Here is a 24,380-nt window from a genome sequence, read left to right as displayed (position 1 = left end):
TACTAGAACATATTTCAATATGCTGATTTAATCTATCTACCTGGCTGAAGCTGTTGCAGTCCTGGAGGCAGGACGATACAATGCCCAACTGGAAATACATAAAGAGACGTGATAGAAAGCAGGGGGCCTGGTAATGTTGGCGTGTTATGACGATGAAAAAAGAAATAATTGGTTTTGGCTGCTGAAGGAAGAAGCTAAGGTGAAATACTGGAATTTCCCTTCATAAATTTGAGAATCTCTAGAAGGAGATGAAATACATAATTTACCATCACTAGAGAGAAAGACTCAGTATTGTGGTTGGTCAATATTTAAGAACCATATTGATATTAAGTCTTCCATCTTGCAGAAGGATGAACTGAATTCAGATTCTTCAACGTACACAGCTCCCTCCAACGACAAAGATTTTATAAGCAGTGACCAGGTAGACACTGTACTTTTTAAATTTTTAGTTACTTTCTAGAAATCCCTTAATAAATATCCAGGATATTTAAAATGCTAAGCCAGGACAGTGTCAGGAGACAAAAATGAGATGAAGTCTGAACTTTTATTTTATTTGCTTTGAGGTCATAAGAAATCCATACAGACAGACTGATTTCTTACAGACTTAAAGTGCTGCACCTAAGACCAGTCTTGCACATGGAGACAGATGCTGATCTCACTTGTTGTTCATTACAAAAAGCCCCATTAAGGTCAATCTTTTATCCCTGAGATAAAAGTGCTACACTAAGCAAAACTTCTAAAACAATGTGACTTCTCAACATTGAAGAGAAATGGGAACATTAGGGATGGATTAATTCAGTCTGGTTCAGGGGTCTTTCTTAGGATAGGGAAAATTTGCGATATATTGTACTGAATGTATGGATTTCCTGGATCTTTCTTTGAAAAAAGTGTGCTGAGGGTAACTATTTCAGATAAAAAAGCACCTGTACTGTAGATGGCTACTCTTTGTTCTCCATCAGGATCCCTTGACCTTCAGAATCCAATATTGAATATACAACGAAAAAAGCCTTTTTGTTTCATGATCATTGCTGTTGCTCTTGTGCCCAGACATTTAGGCAGATGTCCCATTTCCTGATTTCTGATCATCTTTAGTCAATTAACAGTTACAAGATTCTGATGAGTAAAATGCAGACAGGTGTAATACTTCAATTAAGACCCAAATAGGTTTTGCAAAACCATGCAGTAATGTTGAAAAAGTCTAGGACTTACGAATATTGGCTGGTTTCATTGTGTCCAACGTCTGGGGAATGCAACTTCTGCACTAAGATACGGATGATGCAAATGAAGAGAATGAAGTTCACCTGTTGGAATGGGGAGAAAGGAAACAGAAAAAGAAGTAAGAATTATGCTCCTGCAGTATTATTCTCCAGTGAAAAGAGATGATCATTAAAGGGGATTCCTTTCACTGCAATATTTTTGCCATGGAGCAAGCCGTTGTTAAAAAGCCATGAGCAGAGAACCCCACTCTAGGAGCACATAGTTAACCGACATAGGATGGCAGCCATCTTGGGCCTGACATCAGCCTGCTTGGGACTTTGTGTCATACATCCCAAGTATGATGATGTCAAACCCATAGAGCACAGCTATGCACGACGTCCTGCTGCGCGGGGGAGTGCCGACGACAGGGTGGGAAAAGAGCCTTGGGAGTTAGCGGAGCGACGGACGTCAAAGCCCTCAGGAGACGGTGACATGGGACCGGCTGCTGAGCATGTCAAAGACTGAGGCGGTAAGCCAAAGAAACCAAAACAAAACACAAAGCAGTATCCACTTAAGCAGGCCTCTTCTCAATGCTACTGGGCATTTCTTCTCTGGAGAGAAGTTAGAGACCTTGTATAGCAAGGGACGTACCTCACCAACACAGTGGTGGAAAACTTTATCTTCTACAAGGTTAGACCACACGAATCCAGCTAATACGTAGCTCTTAGATAGTGCTTTTCACTTAAAAATCTCAAACTGCTCCAGTAACATACTCAAGCAATGCTAATCTTACTTTATAGACAAGGTGTAGAGCTAGTAGATGGCATGAGTCGAATGAAGATCTACTTGCTTCTAAAGTCCTATCCCTTGAACCATGCTGTTGTTCATGCAATATATACAACAGAAAAAAGTGATGATGGATTTCTGTGGACTTAGTCTAGTTTTAGTTTGGGAAACAACCTCTTTCTTTATCTTTCCATGTTTAGTGAAGGCACATATAATTCTGATTTTTAGAGATTTAAAGGCTGGAAAGGATTGTGTTAACCAGCCAATCTGATTTTCTGCAAAAAACAAATTGCAACATTTCCCCTAGCAATTCCTACATTTATCTCATCAACAGGTGAATGAAGTAGATTAAAGCATATCTCTCATTTAGACAATCACTCTTTTTTAGAAGGCTATGAGTGAATGAAATTAATTGTATTTCTTTGTTATGATGCACTGCTTAATGATTCTTTATCTATCCCATGCCATTTATTATAGTTTCTGTTCATATTTATTTGCTTATGAAATGGTTTGCATCTGACATGATGGCAAGTAAAATTTATCTGTTCAAAACAGAATTACCTAGATCAATTACTCTAATGAACATTGATAGCACACAAGTTGCAGCACTGCAGGTAGGATTGGAGCTGCTTGCCAGTTTCCTGTCATATATTAAATATTGACTGTGTTGGCTTGTTGTGGCTAAAAGTAAACATGGACAAAGAAATAGGGCAGTTGTAAGCAGGTGGGGTGCGACTTAAAGGTTTAGTATGGCCTTAGCATTGCATGGTAGAAGATACAGCTATCAGGCAACTGGAGAAGTTGTTCAGCATATTTTTCAACCTAGAATTCAATTAAAGGCACTTGACCCAATCCCAGTGCTTAATATCTTTAGGTTGGACAGATTTTTCTAACTTTTAACTTATATATGTATTTCTTCCTTCAGTTGAGGTCTATGTTTTATTCCAGTTGACATGCAGAAAATGCTGCATTCCTCCCTGCAGAAACATGCTATTCATCAGATAGCTGTTATCATGGCCTTCCTTTGTGACAGATTTATATGATATCTGCAAAAGTAAAATCAGAAATTGCTGAGTAGATTTTGTTTGGTAATGAGGAAATGATTTACTGACAAAAATAAAACATAGAATCATTGATCCTAGGAGAATAGGGTGTGTTTCTTTACCAAAAGGTTATCTTGGGAAAGGAAAGATACTATTTTATCTTTTTGTGGTGACACAAATATTTTGAGACATGTCATTAAGTATTTTATTTCTTTTCAGTAAGGTGAATAGAGTAAGAAGTAATTATTCAAACTGTTTCAGTTTGGAATCTCTGTATGACAAATGCTACAGAAAAGGTCTCTGTGCAGTGCACGTAATATATGTGGAATAAAAAGAATGTAAGTCTAAGAAAAGATTTCAGTTTAAAAAGAGACACATCTAGTTTGATTTCTGTTGTACTCTTTTCCTTCCCTTCCCACACATTTTTCTTGATTTGATAAAACTCAAAGCTAAGTTTAACTCAAGTTCATTTGATTTCAAGTTTTGGCTTGACACCTAACAGAGGAAACACATAATATTCAACAAGGATGGAAGTACTCAGAGTTCCTTAGAAGTGTCATGGTTTCTGTGGTCAGAACTGATCGTATCCAGAGAAGCAGGGAGTGAGGCATTTTTACTGATCTGTATGGAAACTAGCCAAGCTTCTCAAGAACTTTAAAAACACATAGCTGGAATCCAACTTTGTATTGGACGCTATAACAAGAGGCAAATACCTGGAGGAATTCATCTAACTTCTTTTCAGCTAGGTAGAAATTTAGGGTAGGACTCATCCCATATTACTTTATAGCGTCAACACCTACAACTGAACAAGTCACCCTGGGCTCTGCATATGGTGAGCTCAGAGAACAAAAACATTAATGGCAAAATTCATCTGATCTAATTTAGACATACATTGATTCGTTACACAAAACGAGTCTTTCTGGGTCTTTAAGCACATTCCTTGATCTCCTCTCCTGCAAATTCCCATGGCTACTGCACCAGAATGCCCAGAGCAACAAGATGAGATGGAGCTGGTCTGAGTTAAATGAGCTCCACTTTGGATGCCCCAACACTCAAGCTCTTCCTGCAGTCAATGGTTAATGGTAAAGATGTTTATCCAAAAGGTGAGCTTCCTTATCCGAAGACAGATATTCAATATACATCACAGTGTCAGTGCCTTTTCTGTGGATTTTTACAGAACACTTCTCAACACGTTTCTACACCCCCACACTTAGTATTAAAAATTTCTTTGCAGAATGTGCTGATACTTTACCAAAATAGACACCAAAATAGGAGTTTTAATGATCCACCAGAACGGGGATTCTATTATTTCCTCCCAGCACCTAAAAGAAAAAAAATCAGACTTAAAATGTCAAGAAAAGCAAACAGGCAGCTGTGCAACCTTCTCAGGTAATTTGTTTCCCTAAATGCTAAAGTTGGCTATGACAGGTTATATGAAAAGCACTAAACCTGGCATGCATGATCTGGGAAGGGTTGACAACTTACTTTGCAGTGGCTTTGAGCACCGGTAGGTAGCATTTGCCCAGATATAATGCTGTGAGAACTTCACTCCTTGGTAATGGAATGGGCTGGAAGATGTTATGCTGGGGTGATAGTGGGGGAGGGTGGAGATTTGCTTAACTTCTCCTACACTGAGGTTTCCTTCAAGGAAGCATTACCAAAATCACAGATTAGTAAGGCCTCTAATGCTATCCACCATCATGGATGGGGATTTCCTTAAGCACCGAGTAATCAGCACCATCAGAAAAAATAAAATAAAAATCCCCTTCTGAAAAAGATGACAGAAGGCATATGGTGGGATTAGTCTGACTAAATCTAGCAGGCTGCATCTGAGCTATGGATCTAGTCAGACATGTCCATAAGATCCAGGGTGCGATTTACCTCCTCCTGAATCAAAATGGTCTGCAAACCACACCACTCACCTAGGTCATCTGGAACTGTATTTAAAGCCAACAAGGAAAAGACAAACTAGGAATAAATTAGAAATGACTAATGCAGCTAGGAACACATTTCTGTGCAGTCCTCACAACAGTCAGGTGATTAAGGGAGCATTTTCAGGAGAGCATTCATGAAAATTGGTCTGCATTCATGTTTGAAATAGATTGTTGGAACCCATTATAGACAGTTTTGGCTGGATTCAGCTCATCTAACTCAAAATGCTGACTGAGCGAGTAATGGTAGATGGAGAGACTCACATTTAGGGCACAGTTCCCAAGACCTATTTTAAGCATCACCTTTAGGTTGAGAAGAATTACTAAAGAACTACCCTCCACAGACCACACTGGCTAAATCTCCACTGGCTATTAGAGGAGGCTAGAGTGAATTGCTCAGATACAGATGTTTATACTTAGTCAGGTGCACGCTGCCCTTTCATTTAGAATTAAAGTGGCCCTAATTATGTCTAGTGCACTTCATTTTTAAAATAAATTCAGGCAGTCTGAATGAAGGTCACTTTACTTTGGAGTTAGAATGTCTCAACAGAGGCTTAATACTGTTTAACAAATCTTACATAATTAGGTTTTATTTAATCTGGGTTAATTTCTTGTAATTTTTCTCTGTAGGTCATTTTAATATGAAAAAAATATCTACATTAGGTATTAAAATATCCTGTAAATTCACACTCTGTTTTGCTTGGTGCAAAAATGTAGCATTTTAAAGCCTCCAGAAAATGCAAAGCAGTCTGTATTTTTATTAAAAATTGCTGGAGCTGAGTGGGAATATATAGTAAGAAGAATTGGTAGTCATAGTGGTTAAATCCTTAGGTCTCTTTCTCATTTTGGGGGCTATTTATTAACACAGTAAATAAGGTCAGTTTTATGCACATAGAATGAAACCATAAAAGAATTCAGTAGCCCTAAGGAAATGTGTTAGCATGACTATACATCAAAAACGCAATGAGAAATCTGAGCTGCTTCTCTTACTGAAATAAGGACAAATCAGGACACATTTGGAGAGAGAGAATGCAAGGGAGAAAATGGAGTTAACCATATGCTGTAAATGCAAGATGCCAGTGTATGCACAGTGAGTACATAATGAGCACCTGATTCTGTAACTCTCCAGAGTGTTTTCTCATAAAAGCATTTCAAATTACTCTGGTTTGACTGCTTGAGTCAAAGCATGAGGGAGGGCTGCAGGATCAGATCCTGTTTACTTGCATATCTCCTTGGGTAGCTCAAATATCTGTCTCATTTACTTATCTGTATTCTATCTGTTTCGTATATAAAGTATCAAAGGCAGCTGTTAGGTTAAAGAGGATGAAGAACAGATCCCAAGATTTGTCTGGAAAAAAAATCAGGAGTTTTTAAAGCTGTTCTGTGGGATAAAAATGGGTGTGTTTATTAAGTTTGTGCTGCACGAGTGTATATAGGGTCAGTTCTGCAGGATGTCAAGCGCTGCTCTGAGTGTGGGGCAGCTGCTAAGCTGGTGCACCTAACGGGACCGTTGGGGACTGGTCACAAATTCCCCGCAAATATCCTCATTATCAGACTGGGAAACAAAGAGAGTAAGCCTAAGTTCATGTAACTGTGTGTCTTCATGGAGGTCTGGGGGAATTTCCTGGTGCGTGGTGGCAGGGCAAAGAAAGCCTCTGCTCTGACTGCCATTGGGGTTACAGAAGGGTGACTGGATTTCTACAGCTGCAGGCATTTCCTTGGCCTTCCTTGGATATTAAGGAAGGAAGAATTATACAGAAAAGAGAATTGAGTTCACGGGCTTACCCAACATTGAAAAAGTAAATCTTCACAATAGTCCAAGCAGTGATGAACACGGAGGGGGCACCTGGTGAGAGAAGAGATGACGCTACTGTTACAAATCATCGTTCACATTTTGAAGACTGATCTCCCCCACACTCCATCTCTCCTGAGTGACTAATGTTATGCCTTCCCTTAACAGTGGGCAAATGCTTCATGCCTTTGGTGCTCACGTGCCTAACACAACACGCTGCCTTTCTCTCCCACTGGCCCCGTAAGGTGACTTTCCTGTAAACTGCTCCCTACCAGATTTATCATCCTGTTGCAAAGCCAAATGCAAACAAACAAATAACAACAACAACAAAAGCAAAAAAAAATGGTGATGGTGAAACACAAGGAACAGGAATTGCTTTAGACTTTCAATGTGGACACCAGTAACTAAGGCAGTTACCACACTAGCATCAGTGGAGAGAAACATGCAGTTTTAAGACAGAGACCTTCTGAGCTATTTTAGATGTTTCCTTTAGGACAAGGAGTAGTACTTTGGACCCCCCTGACTGTGTTGCCCGAATCTACACTATCAAGGGAGCCTGGAGCCTGGAATCTGCACTACCAAGGGAGTTCATGTGGAGATGACAGTAGCTGGCCATATGAACCTGCCTTCTCTCCTCACTCCATAATCTTCTTCCTGACTAGGGTGGTCCTGTTCCATCCTTGTGGTCCCTCTTTCCTCTTTGATTAGATTTCGGCTGGAAATATGCCAGGAAGGCACATCTCCATTTTGTGTTAGTCACAGTATTGTACACTGTGTATTACTAGTGATTTCCAAATGCAAACAGAACAGTAATGAGTGTGTCCAAATCATTAATTCTTGCATGATCCATTTCAGACACATCACTGATGCTCTTGCAAATGATGGATGACTGAAAGGCTAAAAATCCTTCAAGCTCCTGTCATTTCCTTGAGTTGCCCTTCCTTACCCTAGCAACCTCTGAACACATTACCAATGCAAGACATTTCCTTTAAAATCATACATTTTTAAAAATCTTTCAGCTGTACTGTGCTGAAAGGAAGAGTATCTATATGCAAGGCAGGTTTAAAGAAGGTCTAACCTGATTAACTGCATCTGAAACAAGGCCTGCTAACATCACCTCTTCTTATGCTTATAGCATGGAGAATCGTCTTCTGCAGTGTGAACCCAAGCGTAACTCCTGTCACTTTCAATGGAAGTTACTCTACGGCTAACTGGTCAAATCCTGAGTCCAGGCATACCCCCGTAGATGACAGAAATTATTTTTTTTTCCCTTTCTTTTCAAGATTACTCCCTGCTCTAATTATTTCCCAGTTTCAGCTATTGAGAACATGGAATAGAAAGCCATTTTTGCTTCATACATAAAACTTCAGATAAATGGCTTAAAATGGAAAAGAGATCTGTTTCTTCTTTGCAGAAAAAAGTTGATACAGTAGGATTAGTTTGTGTAAGTTTGCAGTTCAGCTCTGGGCAACTTTGTGAGGAGTTTCATTTTGCCTTCCTCAGCATTTTATTTATTTTATTTTATTTTATTTTATTTTATTTTATTTTATTTTATTTTATTTTATTTTATTGTATTTCATTGTATTTTATTGTATTTTATTTTATTATTTTATTTTATTTTATTTTATTTTATTTTATTTTATTTTATTTTTTTATTTTTGTGTGTGACTGGATTCACATTAAAGCTGGAGAAATCATGAATGCAGTGAGCAGAAGGTTATCAGCTTTAGCACACAGGTGATGGGATCTCAAGATAGCTACCTAGCCTGAATTCAGTAAGGGAAGGAGAGCAAGGGACTGCAGGGTTGGGTTCAGCCCAGGAGTCCTGCTTAGTTGAGATCCCCCCTTACAATTTAAGGTCAATGCATGATACAACCTTGGGACCCCAGCCAGGATCAAGTAGGAACAACTCACTATAAATGTGATGGAGTCAACAGTCCTGTAAGATAATGAGGCGGCCAACTCTCAACGAACCTAGCACAAATTGAGCTCTTAAATACCTTTGAAGATTTAGGCTAATACTGTTAAACTCCTCCAGTCACTCGATCTTGCTCCTGGTTGTACTGAATTCTAGTCTGCAATGTAACATATAGTACATATCTGTCCCCCTTGAACCTCCAAGTCTGGGGATTAAATTGCCGTTAAAAACGCCTGCCCAGATCACCTCCTGGAATTCAGCTTTGAGAAGATGCGTACCCCAGCCAATCAAGATGTACCACCAGAAGTACTTCCTCTCCGAAAAGAAGGAGATGACCAACAGGGTGTGAAGATACAGCCCTTCCACCAGGAGCCAGAAGAAGTTGGCCATGACACAGTACTGGAAGAAAACCATCATGGCTTTGCAGCCTACCTGGAAGAGAAGAAAAAAAGAGTGGTGAACTGCAGCATGTTTCCATAGCAAAAACACCAAATTAGCAGTAAACATCTGTGTACGGAGTGCATCCTCAAATGAGCCAGCTCAGCTCTGGGCACTGTTTGACTGTGTGAGCCCGCAGATAGATGCGCTCAAGCCTGGTAACCCTGCTAAGCTGTGACCATGATCCCTACCAGCGTGGTGCTTCTCTCTGTAGGGTTTGGGTGTGGGGAGCTGGCTTAGTGGCAGAGTGGACGCTGGGAGGTCTTGTCCCGATGGGCAGTTACCAGCCCCGCTGCCGGGCTGGGGAGGGCTTGTGGGTCTAAGGTGTGAGGCAAACCATTGCCCTGGTTCAGAAGAACCCTCCAAAAAGGCTCTACTTTGAATTGAGAGCAACCCAGGGACTGGGCGGTATAGCCCACAAACCCTTGATTCGGCATGGTGGAGGTGATCTGCACTGGAGAGGAAACAAGAGGAAGTGGGAACTTTTTATGCTACTTTTGCCACCAGAATCAGTGTCCCGATGAACAACATCTCGAGTGACTTGGGCATCACAGTATCCTGGTTCCCCCATCATTCTCAGTGGGGCTGCTTGCTAGTATTAACTGTCCTCCTGAACCCAAAGAAGTGAAGGCTCTGACTTGAACAAACTGACTGCCCGGGATAAAAACAATAAAAACAGCAACAACGATAAACGAATTTGCCCTTGAAAGCAAAGTCCAATTATAATCACTCTGTGGCCTGGAAGATATTGCAAAAACTGAAGGGGTCTGAGACAGGGGTTTGAAGAAAGTCAAGTCTACAAAGGGCTGTGAATGCTTGGTAAAGATCCGTGACACATCTTTTTTTAAATAAAGAAAAGGATAAGGAGGCAAAAGAAGGTAAACACTAATGAGCATGGACAGATTTGATTGCACTGGAAGGGGAGAGTTGAAAAGGGAAAGAGGATTATTTTTCCTCGGAAAATGAATAATTAAACACTGCAACTTGCTGCGAAGATTTCACTGCAGCACAGAAGTAGGATGATTTACAGGCAGTGGGAACAGTCAGCTTAGAAATTAAAAAAAGAAAAAAAGAATGGGAAATTTCTATCTGGCACTCAGGGTGAAAACTGCTGCAAAACACCTGAAGGCAGAAGTCAGATGTCCCAAGAGGTATGGGAGCCCTGGCCACTGCCCCAGCACCTGACGGATCCAGGTCCACAGCTGGGTCCCTATTCCCTACAGATTTACAGAAAAGCATTGGTTGCATCATTGCACAAATCCATGTTGTCTAAACATCCTCGAGATGCTGATTCAGCTGGCTTCAGTGAGTCTGCTTGGGTTATGCCCTGCTCTTGTTGGGACGAGGGCACAAGGACCCGGCTCACAGCACTCTCTGTTAGCAGCCTGCCCTTGGTGCTCTGCGTGTGCACTACGGGGAAGTTAGAGCAGTAATTGATTTGCACCAGGGACAAGCTCACACATCCCCCTGCTCACCTCTCCTGCTGAAAACAGTTGCTATGAAACCCACCGGTTGAAAAGGAAGCGTAGAAAATGTTTTCTCGGCGCAACGTGTTTTGGAGAGAGACTTTTCCCCGCTGATCACTCAAAATTAATTCAACCCTCTCCTAGCACCCGCCAGTATGTCACACTGGGGGATCCTCACAGGCTCCTGCTAATCAATTTATATGCACTTCACCTCCCCTCTGTGAGGCAGATGGCATAAACAGAGACTTGCTGCAGGGTGGTGATGGGGGAAGGTGGAGGCGGAGCAGGCACTTCACTCCCAGGCAGCGAAGGTGACACGGAGCTGAGCTGACAAGGGCTCGGGACGTGGCATCCTGCTCCCCGTGGCATCCCTGTGCTCTTCGTTTCTCCCTGCCTTGGTGTGCATATGGCTGTGTGACACTGACACACCTCATTTCTTTTGCCTGAAGCCTTGGTGTGTCTGCAGCCAGTGGGGATTCGCTGGTGTGAGTGTGCTCAGCAGTGTTTGGCCCTCATTCAGCAGCTTGCAGGTGAGACATGAGGTTTAAGGGGGCAAACTTCATGCATCTCAACCCCACACTCCTCAAATATGAATTTGCTTTGGGGAATGAATTTTGGGGGAATCCTTTCTGGACGGCTGTGGTGGAGCTACAGCAGAGTCCTGTGACTGGAGCATGCCACAAGGGGCTGGGATGGTCTACAGAATCAGGAAAGACACCTCACAAAAAATGTGTGTGATTTCTTTTGTGTAAGAGAGGCTGTTGGACAGAAATCCCCAACTTGAGTTTGCAGAACTACTGCTGTCACAGAGAGGAAACTGCACTGAACTACAGCTGCAGCAGCAATATCCTCGAGTGAGGATGACCAGATCCATCACCTCTTCTCCCATGAGCAATGGCAGCTACTTTTGTGGTAGTCTCTGGCCTTCACCTCCTTCCCTAACACAGTGCTAGTGGCTTGTTACAGCCTTGAGGCAAATCATAAACATGGGCAACAGCTGGTTTTTGTCAACTCCTTTCCTAAGGGGGCTGTAGCTTTGCAATTCTCTGCTCTGTGTTGGGAGACATTGGGCTATTTGAGCAGTTGCTACCACCCCGGGCATTTTTTGCTTTACCTGGAGAAAAGATATTTTCATGCATCAACGCAAGCACATGGCAATAATGTTTTGCAGCCTGGAATCCCCTATGACACAGGGATGTCCTGCACTGGAACAGATTTGGATGCACTGGCATGGACCAAGCTTATCTGGGTGCCTACAGTGAAGCTCTATCACTAACTCATGGTACTCGTGGTACTTATGATACTTCCCTGCTGCCTGGGTTTCTTGCTACCTTTACCTAAGACGGGTAAGTTTAAACCAGAGCATCTATTTCACAGAGAGATGCAGTTTCACTGTTGACTGCAGTGTTGTTCTTCCCTTGAATCCTCCTTGACAGCCAGCTCTGTGACACATTCAGAAATCAGCCCTTCCTGGCTTTTGAGAGGCCTCTTCATTATTGCATGCAGCCCTTGATAATGGGTCTCTGCCCTTCTCATCAGCTGTATTCAGCCTCAGAATGGCTGTTACAATGCTGGGAAACAAAATCTGTGTTTACCTAAGATGCTTTACCCTTTAGATGACAGGCACTAGGCAGACATGAGCTATAACATCTCACAGAAGATTTCTTTCATTAAAGATCAGACCTCACAACATGTCAGTGTTGAAAGACCAATACAGGTTATGTTTAGAAAAGGCATTTCAACAGGAGAAGCAGCATTACAATACTCTTTTTTTTTTTTTTTTTTCTATTTTCCCTTCCACTACCTCATTTACAACAATCCATTTCCCTGTCTTTCTCCAGGCAGCTTGCCCTGCTCGTGTCCATTCAAGACCTTGCAGTGAGATGGTCTTCCCCAGCTTTGCTGGTGTGGTATCTACCCAAGTGTCTCCTCTCTGCTTTCCCTCTGTGGGACATGGGATATTTGCTTTTCCCATTAAGGTCCCCTTCCTTTCCACTTGTGCTTCTGGCCACTAACTGTGGAGACTGATTCTGCCTCCAGCTAAGGAGGGAAGGAAATCTCTCTGATCCCAGACCAGCACTTTTGTGCTTTTCTTTAAATTCATCATAGTCAATAAGAAAATTTCATCTTAATTATTACAGAAGTTTCCTTGAGGATGAGATGAGGCATGCTTTAGGGCTTCTGCATGGGCCTTCCTTGCCTTACTGTGGCCAACCATCTATGTTGGACTCTTTAACTGAGGACTATCTGAAAAAGAGAAGCTGTGCAAGATTCAGCTGCTTACCAGTAGGCTGCTTATGACATTGTAGGCACTGTCATGTATTTTGTTGGGCTTCCAGCTGCTGTTCCAGAAGGATGGAGATCTACAGGCTCTGTATCACTTTCCTAAGTGCTGTGTGATGGGACAGTGATATCACTGGGACATTCACAGGCATTTTAAAGGATATGAGATGTCCATTGTCAGATGGCAAAAGTCTGCCCATTACGGAGAATCCTTAAAGGTGCTGAGCTAGCAAGTAATGGAAAAATCTTATTTATTGCAGTGCCTGAATGTCCTGAAGTACACTAGAAAGAAAGTCTAGTCTCCTCAAATTTAAACACATATTTGAAATGATTTTCTATTATTTTCACGTTAGTTGTGCAAAAAACATGCAAAATGCTGTCTTGCTGGTCACAGAGTATTTAGCATTCCCATTTGCAAGTATATGGGTGTGAATGTCTGCTTTCTGGGTAGGAAACAGGCTCCTGGCTTTCAAAGCAATGACTCCATGTCATGCTGGGCATTTATTGCCCTCCTAGACAGAGCTGCTCTGAGATCACACTGATTTAGACATGGAGAAGCATAATGGTCTAAAAGCTAACAAAGGAATATAGAAGGTAGAAGAGATTGCATTGCTTTGAAAGAGAACATCTTACAGTCGTTTTAGGGAAAATATTTAATGGGCTGTTGATACTTAGGGATGCAGACTGTCCTTCCAAAAAGGAAGGGGTGAGTAGGGATGAAGCACATGGGTCATTAGACTGCTGGCATGACTCAAAGAAATATACTTAGTTGAGAAGCTGGGCAAAAATTTTAGGATGTCAATAGTGGGTCAAATTCAAAGCTTACTGTAATGGTGGTAAAACAACAGAGCTACCTACAGCCAGCATGCAGTACAGAGTTGATGTGCTACACAGTAGCTGCAAAAACCACAGCCCACTTTGTCAGATCATAGGAAAAAAACACTCAAGACACAACCAGGCTTTCAGAGAGAGAGGGGTAAAGAGAAAGGGCATAAGGGTGGAAAAAACAAGGCAGAGCAATGACCACAGGCTACCAGGCTCTGTACTGTGCCTAGAAGCTCTTTATGCTTTAATGCTAGCCCTGAGAAAAAAAAAAAATTCTTGTAAAACTGATGTAGTGACTGTCTGACCTACCCAGAGAAATGCAGTCCAGATGCTGGGGGCAGTGATTAACACAGATCTGAACCTGTTGTTGCATTAAATACACATATGTCCTACTCATCAGAGATAATAACTCTGCTCAAGGTATCTCTGCTCATTATTAACTGCTAAGCACTGGCAGTCTTGACCAGCTGGTCAAGAATTTCTCTAGCTCAGTATAAGTAGCTTAGCTGGACAGGAGCTAGTCCGAGGAGGATAAGGTTTTGATGGAGGTACACACACAACATACACATGTGCATACAGCAGCTTCCTGTGAATGCAATAAAACTCTACAAAAAAATAAGTCAGGTAACTATAGATACACTGCTGTGCACCAGAGATCATCACTGCACCAGCACAAATCTCTCCTGGCTTTTCTTCTGGGGAGATGGTGTGCTACAGGTTTAGCATCGGGGTTAAAGAAAGATCTAAATCCAATCAAGTACAAATGTGCACCTGAATGATTGATCATTCTCCCACCCCACAGGCTATAGCTGGCCTGGGGATGCCCGGTGATGTAAATGGTCTGCCTGAGTCTCATCACCCCAAGCACTGGACTTCCCATCAGGAGACCTGACCTGACCTCCACATGGTCATACATGTATGACCATGTCCCTGCATGGATGGGACCCCTGTGCACCCCCCATGTCCTTGCACCTTCAAACTCTGCATCCTGCTGTAGTGTGGAACACGGCTTGAGGGGTTTGTGGCAGGGCACCAAGATATATTTAAGCCAACTTAAAGTTATATTTAAGTCACCACATGCAATCCTGGGCAATGCTGCAGCACCTGGCATTATTTATGAAGTTGGAGCATTGCCTTCAGCCCAGTCCCTAGCGCCTTTGGCAAAAGTATGGGCTCAGATTGATTGCAATTAATCATGAAACGTGGAGGCCTCTAAATCTCCTTTAAGGTACTTGGGTCTTTTTACCTGGGCTACCACCACCGAAGCAGGATGAAGAGATTTACACAGAGATTTCTGCTGGTCTCTTCAACAGGAGACTGATGAAAACTCATTTTCTCAGTGACAGATTTATCCAGCACTTTTCTTTTATGTTGCCCAGAGGACATGACCTGTCCGAAAGGCTAGTTGTTGAGTGACTCATGCTGAATTTGCCCACAGCAACAGCTGCTCTTCTCCCCAGCCTGGTCAAGGAGGCTTCCTTGATGTTATTTAAAAGCTTTATATAAATCCCACTTGTGATCCTGTTTCCAAGGCATGGCTGGAAGATGGTGTAGCACACAGCAATACCACCTTGCTTGTCGATGCTGAATTTTGGGTCTCCAGGCACAGGAATGGCCTTGCCCTACATCTCCATAACTACAGTGTCGTTTTAGTCTTAATCATAGCTAAACACAGGAGTCTTGAACTGATTCCTGTCCCACATGCCTAAATCAGACTGAATCCCATCCCAGCTATTCTTCTGTTGAGATGTCCACCTCAGCCAAGGCATCATGTAATTTATAATGAAGATGTAATAACCAGATAATTGCTCTGCTGATTTGATTGCGCAATATGATTATTTCCTCATCTCACTATCATCTGGACACTGGAATTCATACGGCTATCCAATTACCAATTGTTTTACAACCTAAATATTGTATGCCACTATCCGTAGCTCTGCATGGCCCGCTAAATTCTGTGCATGTTGCATGGAAATGTCAGGATAGACTTAGTTTCCAAATACATGCTTTTGTTTTTCACAGGGTATTTCTCTATGCTTTTAATCTGCCTTTTGTACGTTTGGTTACTTTCCAAGACAAAAATAAGCTGATAGGGAATAGATACACTATACTGGCCTAGGTATTACTGCATCTGTTAAGAAAGGAAAGGTGAGGATGATGTTCAGTGAACTTTTCCCTAGGAAGATGGTTATTTCATAGTGACTGTTGATCCTGGCTTAGCCCTCTCATGAGGAGCTGGCAAAGGTGCAAAGTTCTATCTTTAAAGCCTACACCTATTTCTTGTCTCATTTCCATGCTTAAGGCTACTGGCTTTTATATATTATCTTTTCACTACTTAGTTGGCTTTGACAGAAAAATGGAAGAGTATGCCCCATCCAAGGTCCTGAAGGAGGAGCTGCAGTAGAGAAGACATTTCCAGAAGTTGACTTGGCAAACTGAAAATGCGAATATCAATTTGTTATCTCAGCCTTCTGCTGCTGTGTCTAGTCTTCTTCAGAGACAATTAGGGTGATGGTTTGACCCTACAGAGGCCAATGGCAAAGCCCCTGCTGACTTCAACAGGGCTTCATGCTGGAGGCCTAATTTACAGAAATTCTGCATGACGTCAATGGGAATTGTTGACAGAAATAAAACAGGTTCTTACTGGGTGATTCTGTTTCTCCGAAAATGAGCGTTTAGGTCAAGCCAATTTGCTTAGCCACAAAAAATAAAAGGAAAAGAAAAGTGCTAACTTGCCCTTGGCACGCTCCTCCTTTTGTGTAACAACAGAAAAATAAAGCAAATTAAAAACAAACAAACAAGACAGGCTGGCACAAAGCCACCGCTTATTTCTTCCCTCTCTTTAATTGCAGTTGTAGGCTAGAATCAAACAGGTAATCAAATAAAAAAGACCCGCAATGTTTATGTTCTACCATGAAAGGGAAGCAAGGTCTATTCAAAGAAGACTTCTCCTAAGCCACTTGAGGCATTTGACTCCTTTCTTCCTTCCCTGTCATGTAGTCTGACAAGCAAGCAATCTTAAATGCTAAATTGCTACACTAGTGGGCGGCTCTGCAAGCTTCCGTGGGAGATGCATGGAAATTCTGGGTGTTGAGTCCTAGCACTCTCTACGTGTAAAGAAGTTTGATGAAGGAAATTCTTAAAATGTCATCATGATAGAGATGATGTGGCTTCTGATTGGAGCATGTAACCTTTAGTTTGTGAGGACCTAAACTGTCAAGTTTAAAGCCTTGGTTAAAGCAATTTTTCATCTTTCAGGAATTAAAATAAAGAAAAAATGTCTTTAAAGACGTTCATTAGAATAATAATTTTACATCTTGATAACAGATTCTTCAGCTCTTGCTGCCCTAGCAGCTTCAATTGTAAGTCATCCCTATAAAATGTATGGCAGACAGATCAACGTATCTGAATTCAGAGAGGGCTCATGATCACCATCTATATCAGATAGAAATAGGAGACCTCAAACACGGATTTTCCCTGTTAACATGCTGCTTTGCAACACCGGTGCCCCAGAAACATTATGTGGGAGTGCTCTTAAGCCTTAGCAATAGCAAATTAATTCAATTTATCTTAACCTTCTTTCCTCTAGGTCACAATGCATTACATTTTCATGCACCCATCTTTGCCTAACAGCACACACTGGAATACTTACTGAATGTCAGCTGTCACAGGGCAATTTATTAAGCCATTATAACCTGGATTTGTGTGTAAGCTTGTTGATTTGTCACTGCCTTCACAAAACAGAAATGCTATTTCTAGACTGATGAGCTGTGCCACATAGCAATATGCATGCACACGCACATACTGCTTCAGCAAGCTAAGTCTTGCTGGCTTCCAGTATGACTGTGGAAGGATGTTGGGCTTAATCTCCATGTCTCTTTCCTCTGCCCCTGCTTCCACTTGCGCTGGCTGGGCTGGACCAGGACTGAGCCTGGGTAGGGCATTATTTCTCTGGATTGAGTATCATTGCTCTAGCAATAGCCAAATGCATATGGGCCCCAAAGTCCCCTAAGGTAACCTTGTCTTTTCGTCATGCTTTCACGTCTTTAATGCAAATAGAAAGCTAGTTTAAAATGGTAGGATATTTAGAAGTCTCTCTCTGCTAATACGGAAGTTACATAAAACAACCTCTAATTTCTGTGCTTCCAACCCAGCAAAGCACAGCAGGGTCAGATCCTCAACTGGCAGAAGCCTTGCGAATTCTGCTAAAACAAATGGAGCTATACTCATTTACTCCAACTAAAAAATGTGGTCCACATGACTGCACTTTATGCCTAGCCCACTTCCCACGAAGGCCTCCTCAAACACAGCACTATCTATTCAATTCCGTAGGCAGCTCTTATGTCTGCTGCACCTCACAGAAGAAGCAAGTTTAAGCCCCGTGACTGCAATCCTCACGGCTATTTAAGCATTTCTCTTCGGCTGACTTTAACAAGGGTTATGTAACTGACAGCCTTGAGGGCCTGGACCTTTCTATTTTGTCTCTTAGGAATATTAGTTTGATTTTTTTTGGAAGGGGAGGGGGAGTTGGTCTTGTGAATATTTGTAAGATGTTGATTAGCTCTAGATGGTCTAGCCTCTGTGTCAGATGACTCAGAGTTGAGCATAAACATAAAAATAGAATTGTCTTGGTAAATGGGGTAACTGTCCTTATTTCACGCTCATCAGCTGAAGAATGATAACGGCACCTCTGAACACATCTTCAGTAATAAGGCAATTCAACCACAAGTCAGCAACTAAAGGGAGAAAGTGGTCAGAGTTTTAATTATGTCCTTCTCCACACCTGCCCCATGTTCTCTTGTTGTTCTGCATTGCTCTAAGGTGCCAGCAGATGACTGGGGCATTGCAGTGTCAGGCAAGATAAAGTCACTTTTTCAAAGGAAGTTCCTGCTTCAGAGCTCTCCCACAGTCTAACTTGCTACCTTCACTCCTGGGTTATTTCCAGGAGCAAAGGAGAAAGGTAAGGGATAACTCATCCAAGTAAAGCAATGTAAAACCATGTTAGAGCTTGGTCTGCAAGGTCTATACCCACTCAAGGGTTGCATGACAACAGTCCAAGGAGCAGAAGGGGCATGGCTCAAAATCTAATACTTTCTCCTTTAAGGAATGGATCACTGCATCCATGGACCTTCCTCACCTTCCTAGCCTGGCATGCCGCCAGTGCCACATGCCATGCACCCAGCTTTATCCCCCACTGCCATTCATTGCCTCCCTGTCTCAAAATGATCATTTTACCTCCAGCTTCTCTGACACTCAAGGTCTTCTTCATTCTCCAACACTGCACATTCTCTCCTTCCCAAACTCAGACCTTTGTTCCCTTTTTCTCCCACATCATTTTAGTAGATCTCCATCTCCAGACACCACAACCCTTCTTCCCAACCCATTTTATTCTTTTCTCACTACTGCCAGCCCTAATCATAGTTGTGTCTTTGTGCAAAGACGGGGCTGCCAGAAACTGCTGTCTCACTAACAAAAAAGGAGGTTATTGTTTGCCAGCAGCTCCACAGCAATTACCTGTGTGCATGCCCTCTTCCTATGTCATGTATGAGGTGGTTTATGTCTCCTTCATAAATATCAGAATGGTGGCTTGTACAGATGGAGACCTCTTCTATTCTAGAAGAGATGGTAAGATACCACATTCCTGTGCGGAGTGTTTCTGGCTAATATTAAATTCCAAACAAGAACGTGAAAAAGTCGAGGTAGATATATAGCCCACCTCCCATGCTCATGGCTGCTGCTGGCCATGGGCAGTAAACATCCAAAACCTAATTATAGCTTCTCATTGCTTCACACACCCTTCATCACTGAATTTGCCAGTAAAACCTCAGATTAACTCTGGCCCTGATTTTCAAAGTGTTCTTGAAGGCATTATTTTTTATTTTTAGCTTTATTTGCTGATGGGTAATATTTTCACTGTTAGGCCTCTGTTAATTAAAGAATGTAGCTGTAGCCTCTTTGTCTCTCCTTCTCCCCCCACCTCCTCTCCATTTGCTGATCCTTTCTAGAAGTGCCTCAATACCTTTGGTGAAGTGAACCTTAAAATGCTGGTGTGAGATTTGAAAGAGATTTGGCAAACATAAAACGGCCCCATTTCTCCCCCTCTTTCTTTCTTTTCTTTCTTTCTTTCTTTCTTTCTTTCTTTCTTTCTTTCTTTCTTTCTTTCTTTCTTTCTTTCTTTCTTTCTTTCTTTCTTTCTTTCTTTCTTTCTTTCTCTTTCTCTCTTTCTTTTTTCTTTTTCTTCCTTCCTTCCTTCCTTCCTTCCTTCCTTCCTTCCTTCCTTCCTTCCTTCCTTCCTTCCTTCCTTTCTCTTTCTTTCTTTCTTTCTTTCTTTCTTTCTTTCTTTCTTTCTTTCTTTCTTTCTTTCTTTCTTTCTCTTTCTTTCTTTCTCTTTCTTTCTTTCTTTCTTTCTTTCTTTCTTTCTTTCTTTCTTTCTCTCTTTCTCTCTTTCTCTCTTTCTTTTTTCTTTTTCTTTCTTTCTTTCTTTCTTTCTTTCTTTCTTTCTTTCTTTCTTTCTTTCTTTCTTTCTTTCCCTCTTTCTTTCTTTCCCTCTTTCTTTCCCTTTTTCTTTCTTTCTTTCTTTCTTTCTTTCTTTCTTTCTTTCTTTCTTTCTTTCTTTCTTTCTCTCTCTCTCTCTCTCTCTCTCTCTTTCTCCCTTCCTCCTTCCTTCCTTCCTTCCTTCCTTCCTTCCTTCCTTCCTTCCTTCCTTCCTTCCTTCCTTTCTTTCCTTTCTTTCCTTTCTTTCCTTTTCACTTATTTGTATCACATACAGGAGCTGTCTTTAGTTATTTTTCTTTCTCTGTCATTTACTTTGCTGTAAAACTTTGAATGTAGCAGTGATCAGCAGATATGGGGATATCAGTTAGTATAAAGATAATATTCCACTGCTAGGTACAAGCAAATCTATCTATCTAACCTAGTGGTAAAAATGTAGACCAAGGAAATGGGTGTGTTAGGTTTGTGTTGTGACAGCAACACCACAGACATTCTCAGCAGAATCATAAGTAGAAGCCAAATGCTGTCAAAAAGCTCAGAAAGAAGAACTGAAGCCAGTGTGTTTCAACACCTGTCCCTGAAGCCAAGAGAAACTGTTTGGCTGGCTTTCATGAAATTTTTTGGACAGGTAAAGTGGTTCAGGTAAGACTTGAGTGGAAGAACAGAGTGAGAAATATTCCACTAACAGTGATTTTTCTTTTTCTCCTTGTGCTGCTCCTTGGGATGAAAACCAAATGTGGCTGCTGTCTATCAGGTGGGAAGGGTGAGGGTCTTCATCACTCTACACAGTTGAGCAAAAAGAGGCCATCCTCACTTCATACTGGGTCTCATTTTCATGGCAGGACAGACTTTAAAGCCTTTCCTTATCTCAGGCAGCATCTTTGTGCCTGACTTGTCCAAGTGAATTCAGTGGATGGGGAGCAGTTCTGCGGCAATGAGCTGAACTACTGAAAAAGTGCCAGCTGATGAATTTACACATTTTGGGGCCTGACCCAATTCCAATTAAAGTCAAGGGAAAAATTCTCATTGTCTGCAGACAGAGTTGTGCCAGACTCTTCCCCCAAGCCAGTCAGCCAAAGTTCATCAGACGCCAGTTTGTGATGCTAAAATGAGCTTGCCCTCTTTTGTGTAGGTGAGAGTAGACGTCTATCACAGAGGATGTAACCCAATAAAAGGGCCATGTCTCTAATTTCCAACTCTCCCTCTTTCTCAGATGTGTCACAGACTCCTGCCAACTTTTTTTTTTTTTTTTAACTTCAGAGAGCAGAGCAGGGGACCTTCTGTCCTATAAAACACCACTAGATTAGCCAGGGGCTGTGTATATGAAGGGCTTAGAGTGCTGGGTAAGCCACAGGAAAAATCTTTGCAGCAGAACCTGGCTCTGCTGCTCCCTGGTCTAGAGGCCAGATGCAGTCTCCAACCACTAGGTCAGAAACTCTTCCTTCCTATGGCCTTCTGAGTATCAGTTTTATTTTTACACAAGTGCATAAAAAGGCTCGTACTCTTCCAGTTTTCACAATAGCCTGCATATCAAAGCACTCTTCCTTCATGAAGTTGGATGGATTTGAATCCAGATGGGGATGCGCTGGAAAAGAAAATGTGTTTATCTTCAACTTCCGTATATAAAGTTCATGTAGGAGCCTGTAGCTTTTATCAATTTGGCCTGAGGCAGCTCATGTTAAAAAACTAATTTTCCACTCTGAAAATACGAGACATATATATGCTCACTATTGCTAAAGGTCCTGCCCTCCTTTGCAAAGAAGAATTTCTCATTGGAATTTGATTGTCTTACTGGAATGCAAAAGGACAAAGAGAAATGATCCCTCCCTTGGCTGGATTCTCAGCAAAGACAAATTTGCAGAGCTCAACAGAAGTCTGAATTCAATCTGTAGAACTGAATCTTTATATCAAACTGTTGGCTTCTTTGTCTTCAGCTAGGCTGGAAACATAAGTGGTTCATCATTATGCTATCCAGATATTACATTCATGAAACTAAATCAAAGCTTAGCCATTAAAACACACACATACACACAAAATCAAATGAAAAGACAAGCAAAGAGTTCAGTTCAATCCTTCTACCAGGTTTGCTATTTTGGCTACTGAGCGTCACCCGACATTTTCCAGAGAGTGAAGGAAAGAAGAAGACAAAGCGTGGGAATGCCTAAATGGAAGGTCACAAAGCCTAGAGAAAGCTAATGTGAAAAAACTAAAATTTGCTAAGAGGGCTCTTCAGTCTGGCAGCAAAAAAAAAGAACACAGAAAAATGCAGTCAAATACAGACTGGAAAGTGGTGCAATTTTTCATGCAGTATGAGTAACTGTTCGATGCAATGAAGCCACTTGCCATGAGTTTTCCATCAGAAATGATTGACTAAGTGATGACTAAATGATTGACTAAATGATTAGACTGAATGTATTCTGATTGAATCGGAACAAATAGTTATTGGAGAAGTCAGGGTGGGCGATTTCACAGAACCCTCCTAGCCTGATCATCTCTACATCTGGGTGCTTAAAGCCCATATTCACTAATACACTTGAGCATATACCGATCTGAAAGTAATTTAAGACAACATGATGATTCAGTTTCACATAATTACAAACATTGCAACTGAGGGCATGACAAAGAAAATGAGGTTCGCTCTACTACTGACTGTTGGCACATTTGGCAATAAGCTGTGTGTATACATGGCCATGAGATTTCAATACTGTTTCTACCCCTCTAAAACGTTCAAGGTCACTGGTGGTGCTTTGTTTCCCATGGGAAAATCCCACTGTGCTTTTAGAAGGACGCCTGTCTCTAAAGGTCAGTCTACAGGCTGCTATGCGCCTAAGGACACACCTAATTCATTTGGGCAGCTGGGGAGAGGAGAAGGAGTGAGGAACATTTGCAAAGCTGCTGCTGGTGAGGTTCCTTATGGCAGCACAAAGGGCCCGGACCACTTTGTGTAGGTCTTGGGATCAACGGTCACTTAAGCCTGCTACATTTACTTATGCAAATGAGCCTTGCTTGTCAGCTCAGGGTTTCTGCCCCATGAAAGGCAGGATAAATTTTTCACTGAAGCAGGAAGACTTTTCTTTCCCTCAGGAGTGGATCTATCAAGGAAGATGAACCAAGGAATGTAAGCAGTTTACTGGTACCACACCCCAACACCATCAAGTGCACAGTGCATGTTCTGGCTCATGTGATGGCTCAGTGATTGGCAGCATTGGCCCTGAGTCCCTTAAATGCTTGTGGCCACATTCTCTTTGGCCATAGAGACATCCAACAAACTTTATTTTTCAGGGCATTCATGTTGAACACAATGGCAATGGTTGGACTTAATGATCTTGAAGGTCTTTTCCAACCTAAATGGTTCTATGAACCTGTGATTCTATAACCCAGAACTATTTCAGTTTAAATTGCCATAGAATTAACACTGTAACTGAGGTTTCCTTTTCCTATACTAGATAAAATGAAATAAAAATGCTGCTGCAGCAAAGCCTATGAACATTTTTTTTCAATTACATATTCATCTATATTAAGTGGAATTCCTAACAGGTTGGAGCATTGGCACATATGTTGGTGGCAAGCTTAAAATATTTTTAGGTGGCTAGTGCATAAAACATAATTTTATGTCTTCTTACTGCAACAGTTAAGGTCAAATTCAGGAAACAGATCCCTTCATCAATAATGCTGGGAGAGGTTGTAATTCATCTGGATTTTATATATCCTTGAATCTGTTTCAGAAGGGAGGTGCTTTTGTCCTTTTTTCCTCAAAGGAACTATGTGCAGTACTTTCTCCTCTAATAAAAAGACCTCTATTGCTTTGGTTCTCCCCTCTTCTGAAACAGTATAGTGGTGACAGCATTCAGTAAATTAAATTGTTTGTTCAAATCTCTCCTCAGACTGAATGAGCTCAAGGCCATATCTTGCATTATCAGTAGAAACACGAAACCTTCCACAAATCCTATAGTAGGCCCTGGATATATCAACTAGTTAGTACCCATTGTCCCCCAAGTCAAAATCATATCCTGCAATTTCAAAGCACAAACAATGCAATTATTTCACCTAGCTCAAGCCAATCTAACGCAACCAAACCCGACATAAATTCAATGGATTTTATAACTATGTCTGCAAGCAGATGAATATTAGGAGAGGCATTGTGATTGCATTCCATATAGGTATTTTTTCCTTATCGCCTAAAATATCACCCATATTCTGCAGGGGGTA

The 24,380-nt window shown here is 41.6% G+C and overlaps 1 protein-coding gene across 2 annotated transcripts in view; it reads right to left on the bottom strand.

Annotated features, from left to right (window-relative positions):
• The window catches only part of LOC310894721 (vasoactive intestinal polypeptide receptor), a 119,342-nt gene that overhangs the window by 12,782 nt on the left and 82,180 nt on the right, over positions 1 to 24,380 (bottom strand). For both annotated transcript variants that reach the window (XM_083825194.1, XM_083825195.1), the window contains 4 exons: positions 8,946 to 9,099; positions 6,743 to 6,803; positions 4,279 to 4,348; positions 1,210 to 1,301 (listed from right to left, as the gene is read on the bottom strand). In XM_083825194.1, the coding sequence (XP_083681320.1) occupies positions 1,210 to 1,301; positions 4,279 to 4,348; positions 6,743 to 6,803; positions 8,946 to 9,099 (377 nt within the window). The remainder of the gene's footprint in view (positions 1 to 1,209; positions 1,302 to 4,278; positions 4,349 to 6,742; positions 6,804 to 8,945; positions 9,100 to 24,380) is intronic.

This window comes from Anser anser, assembly GCF_964211835.1.
Source record: "Anser anser genome assembly, chromosome: 2".
Classification (NCBI taxonomy): Eukaryota; Metazoa; Chordata; class Aves; order Anseriformes; family Anatidae; genus Anser; species Anser anser.
This window is presented reverse-complemented; position numbering and strand designations above follow the sequence as displayed.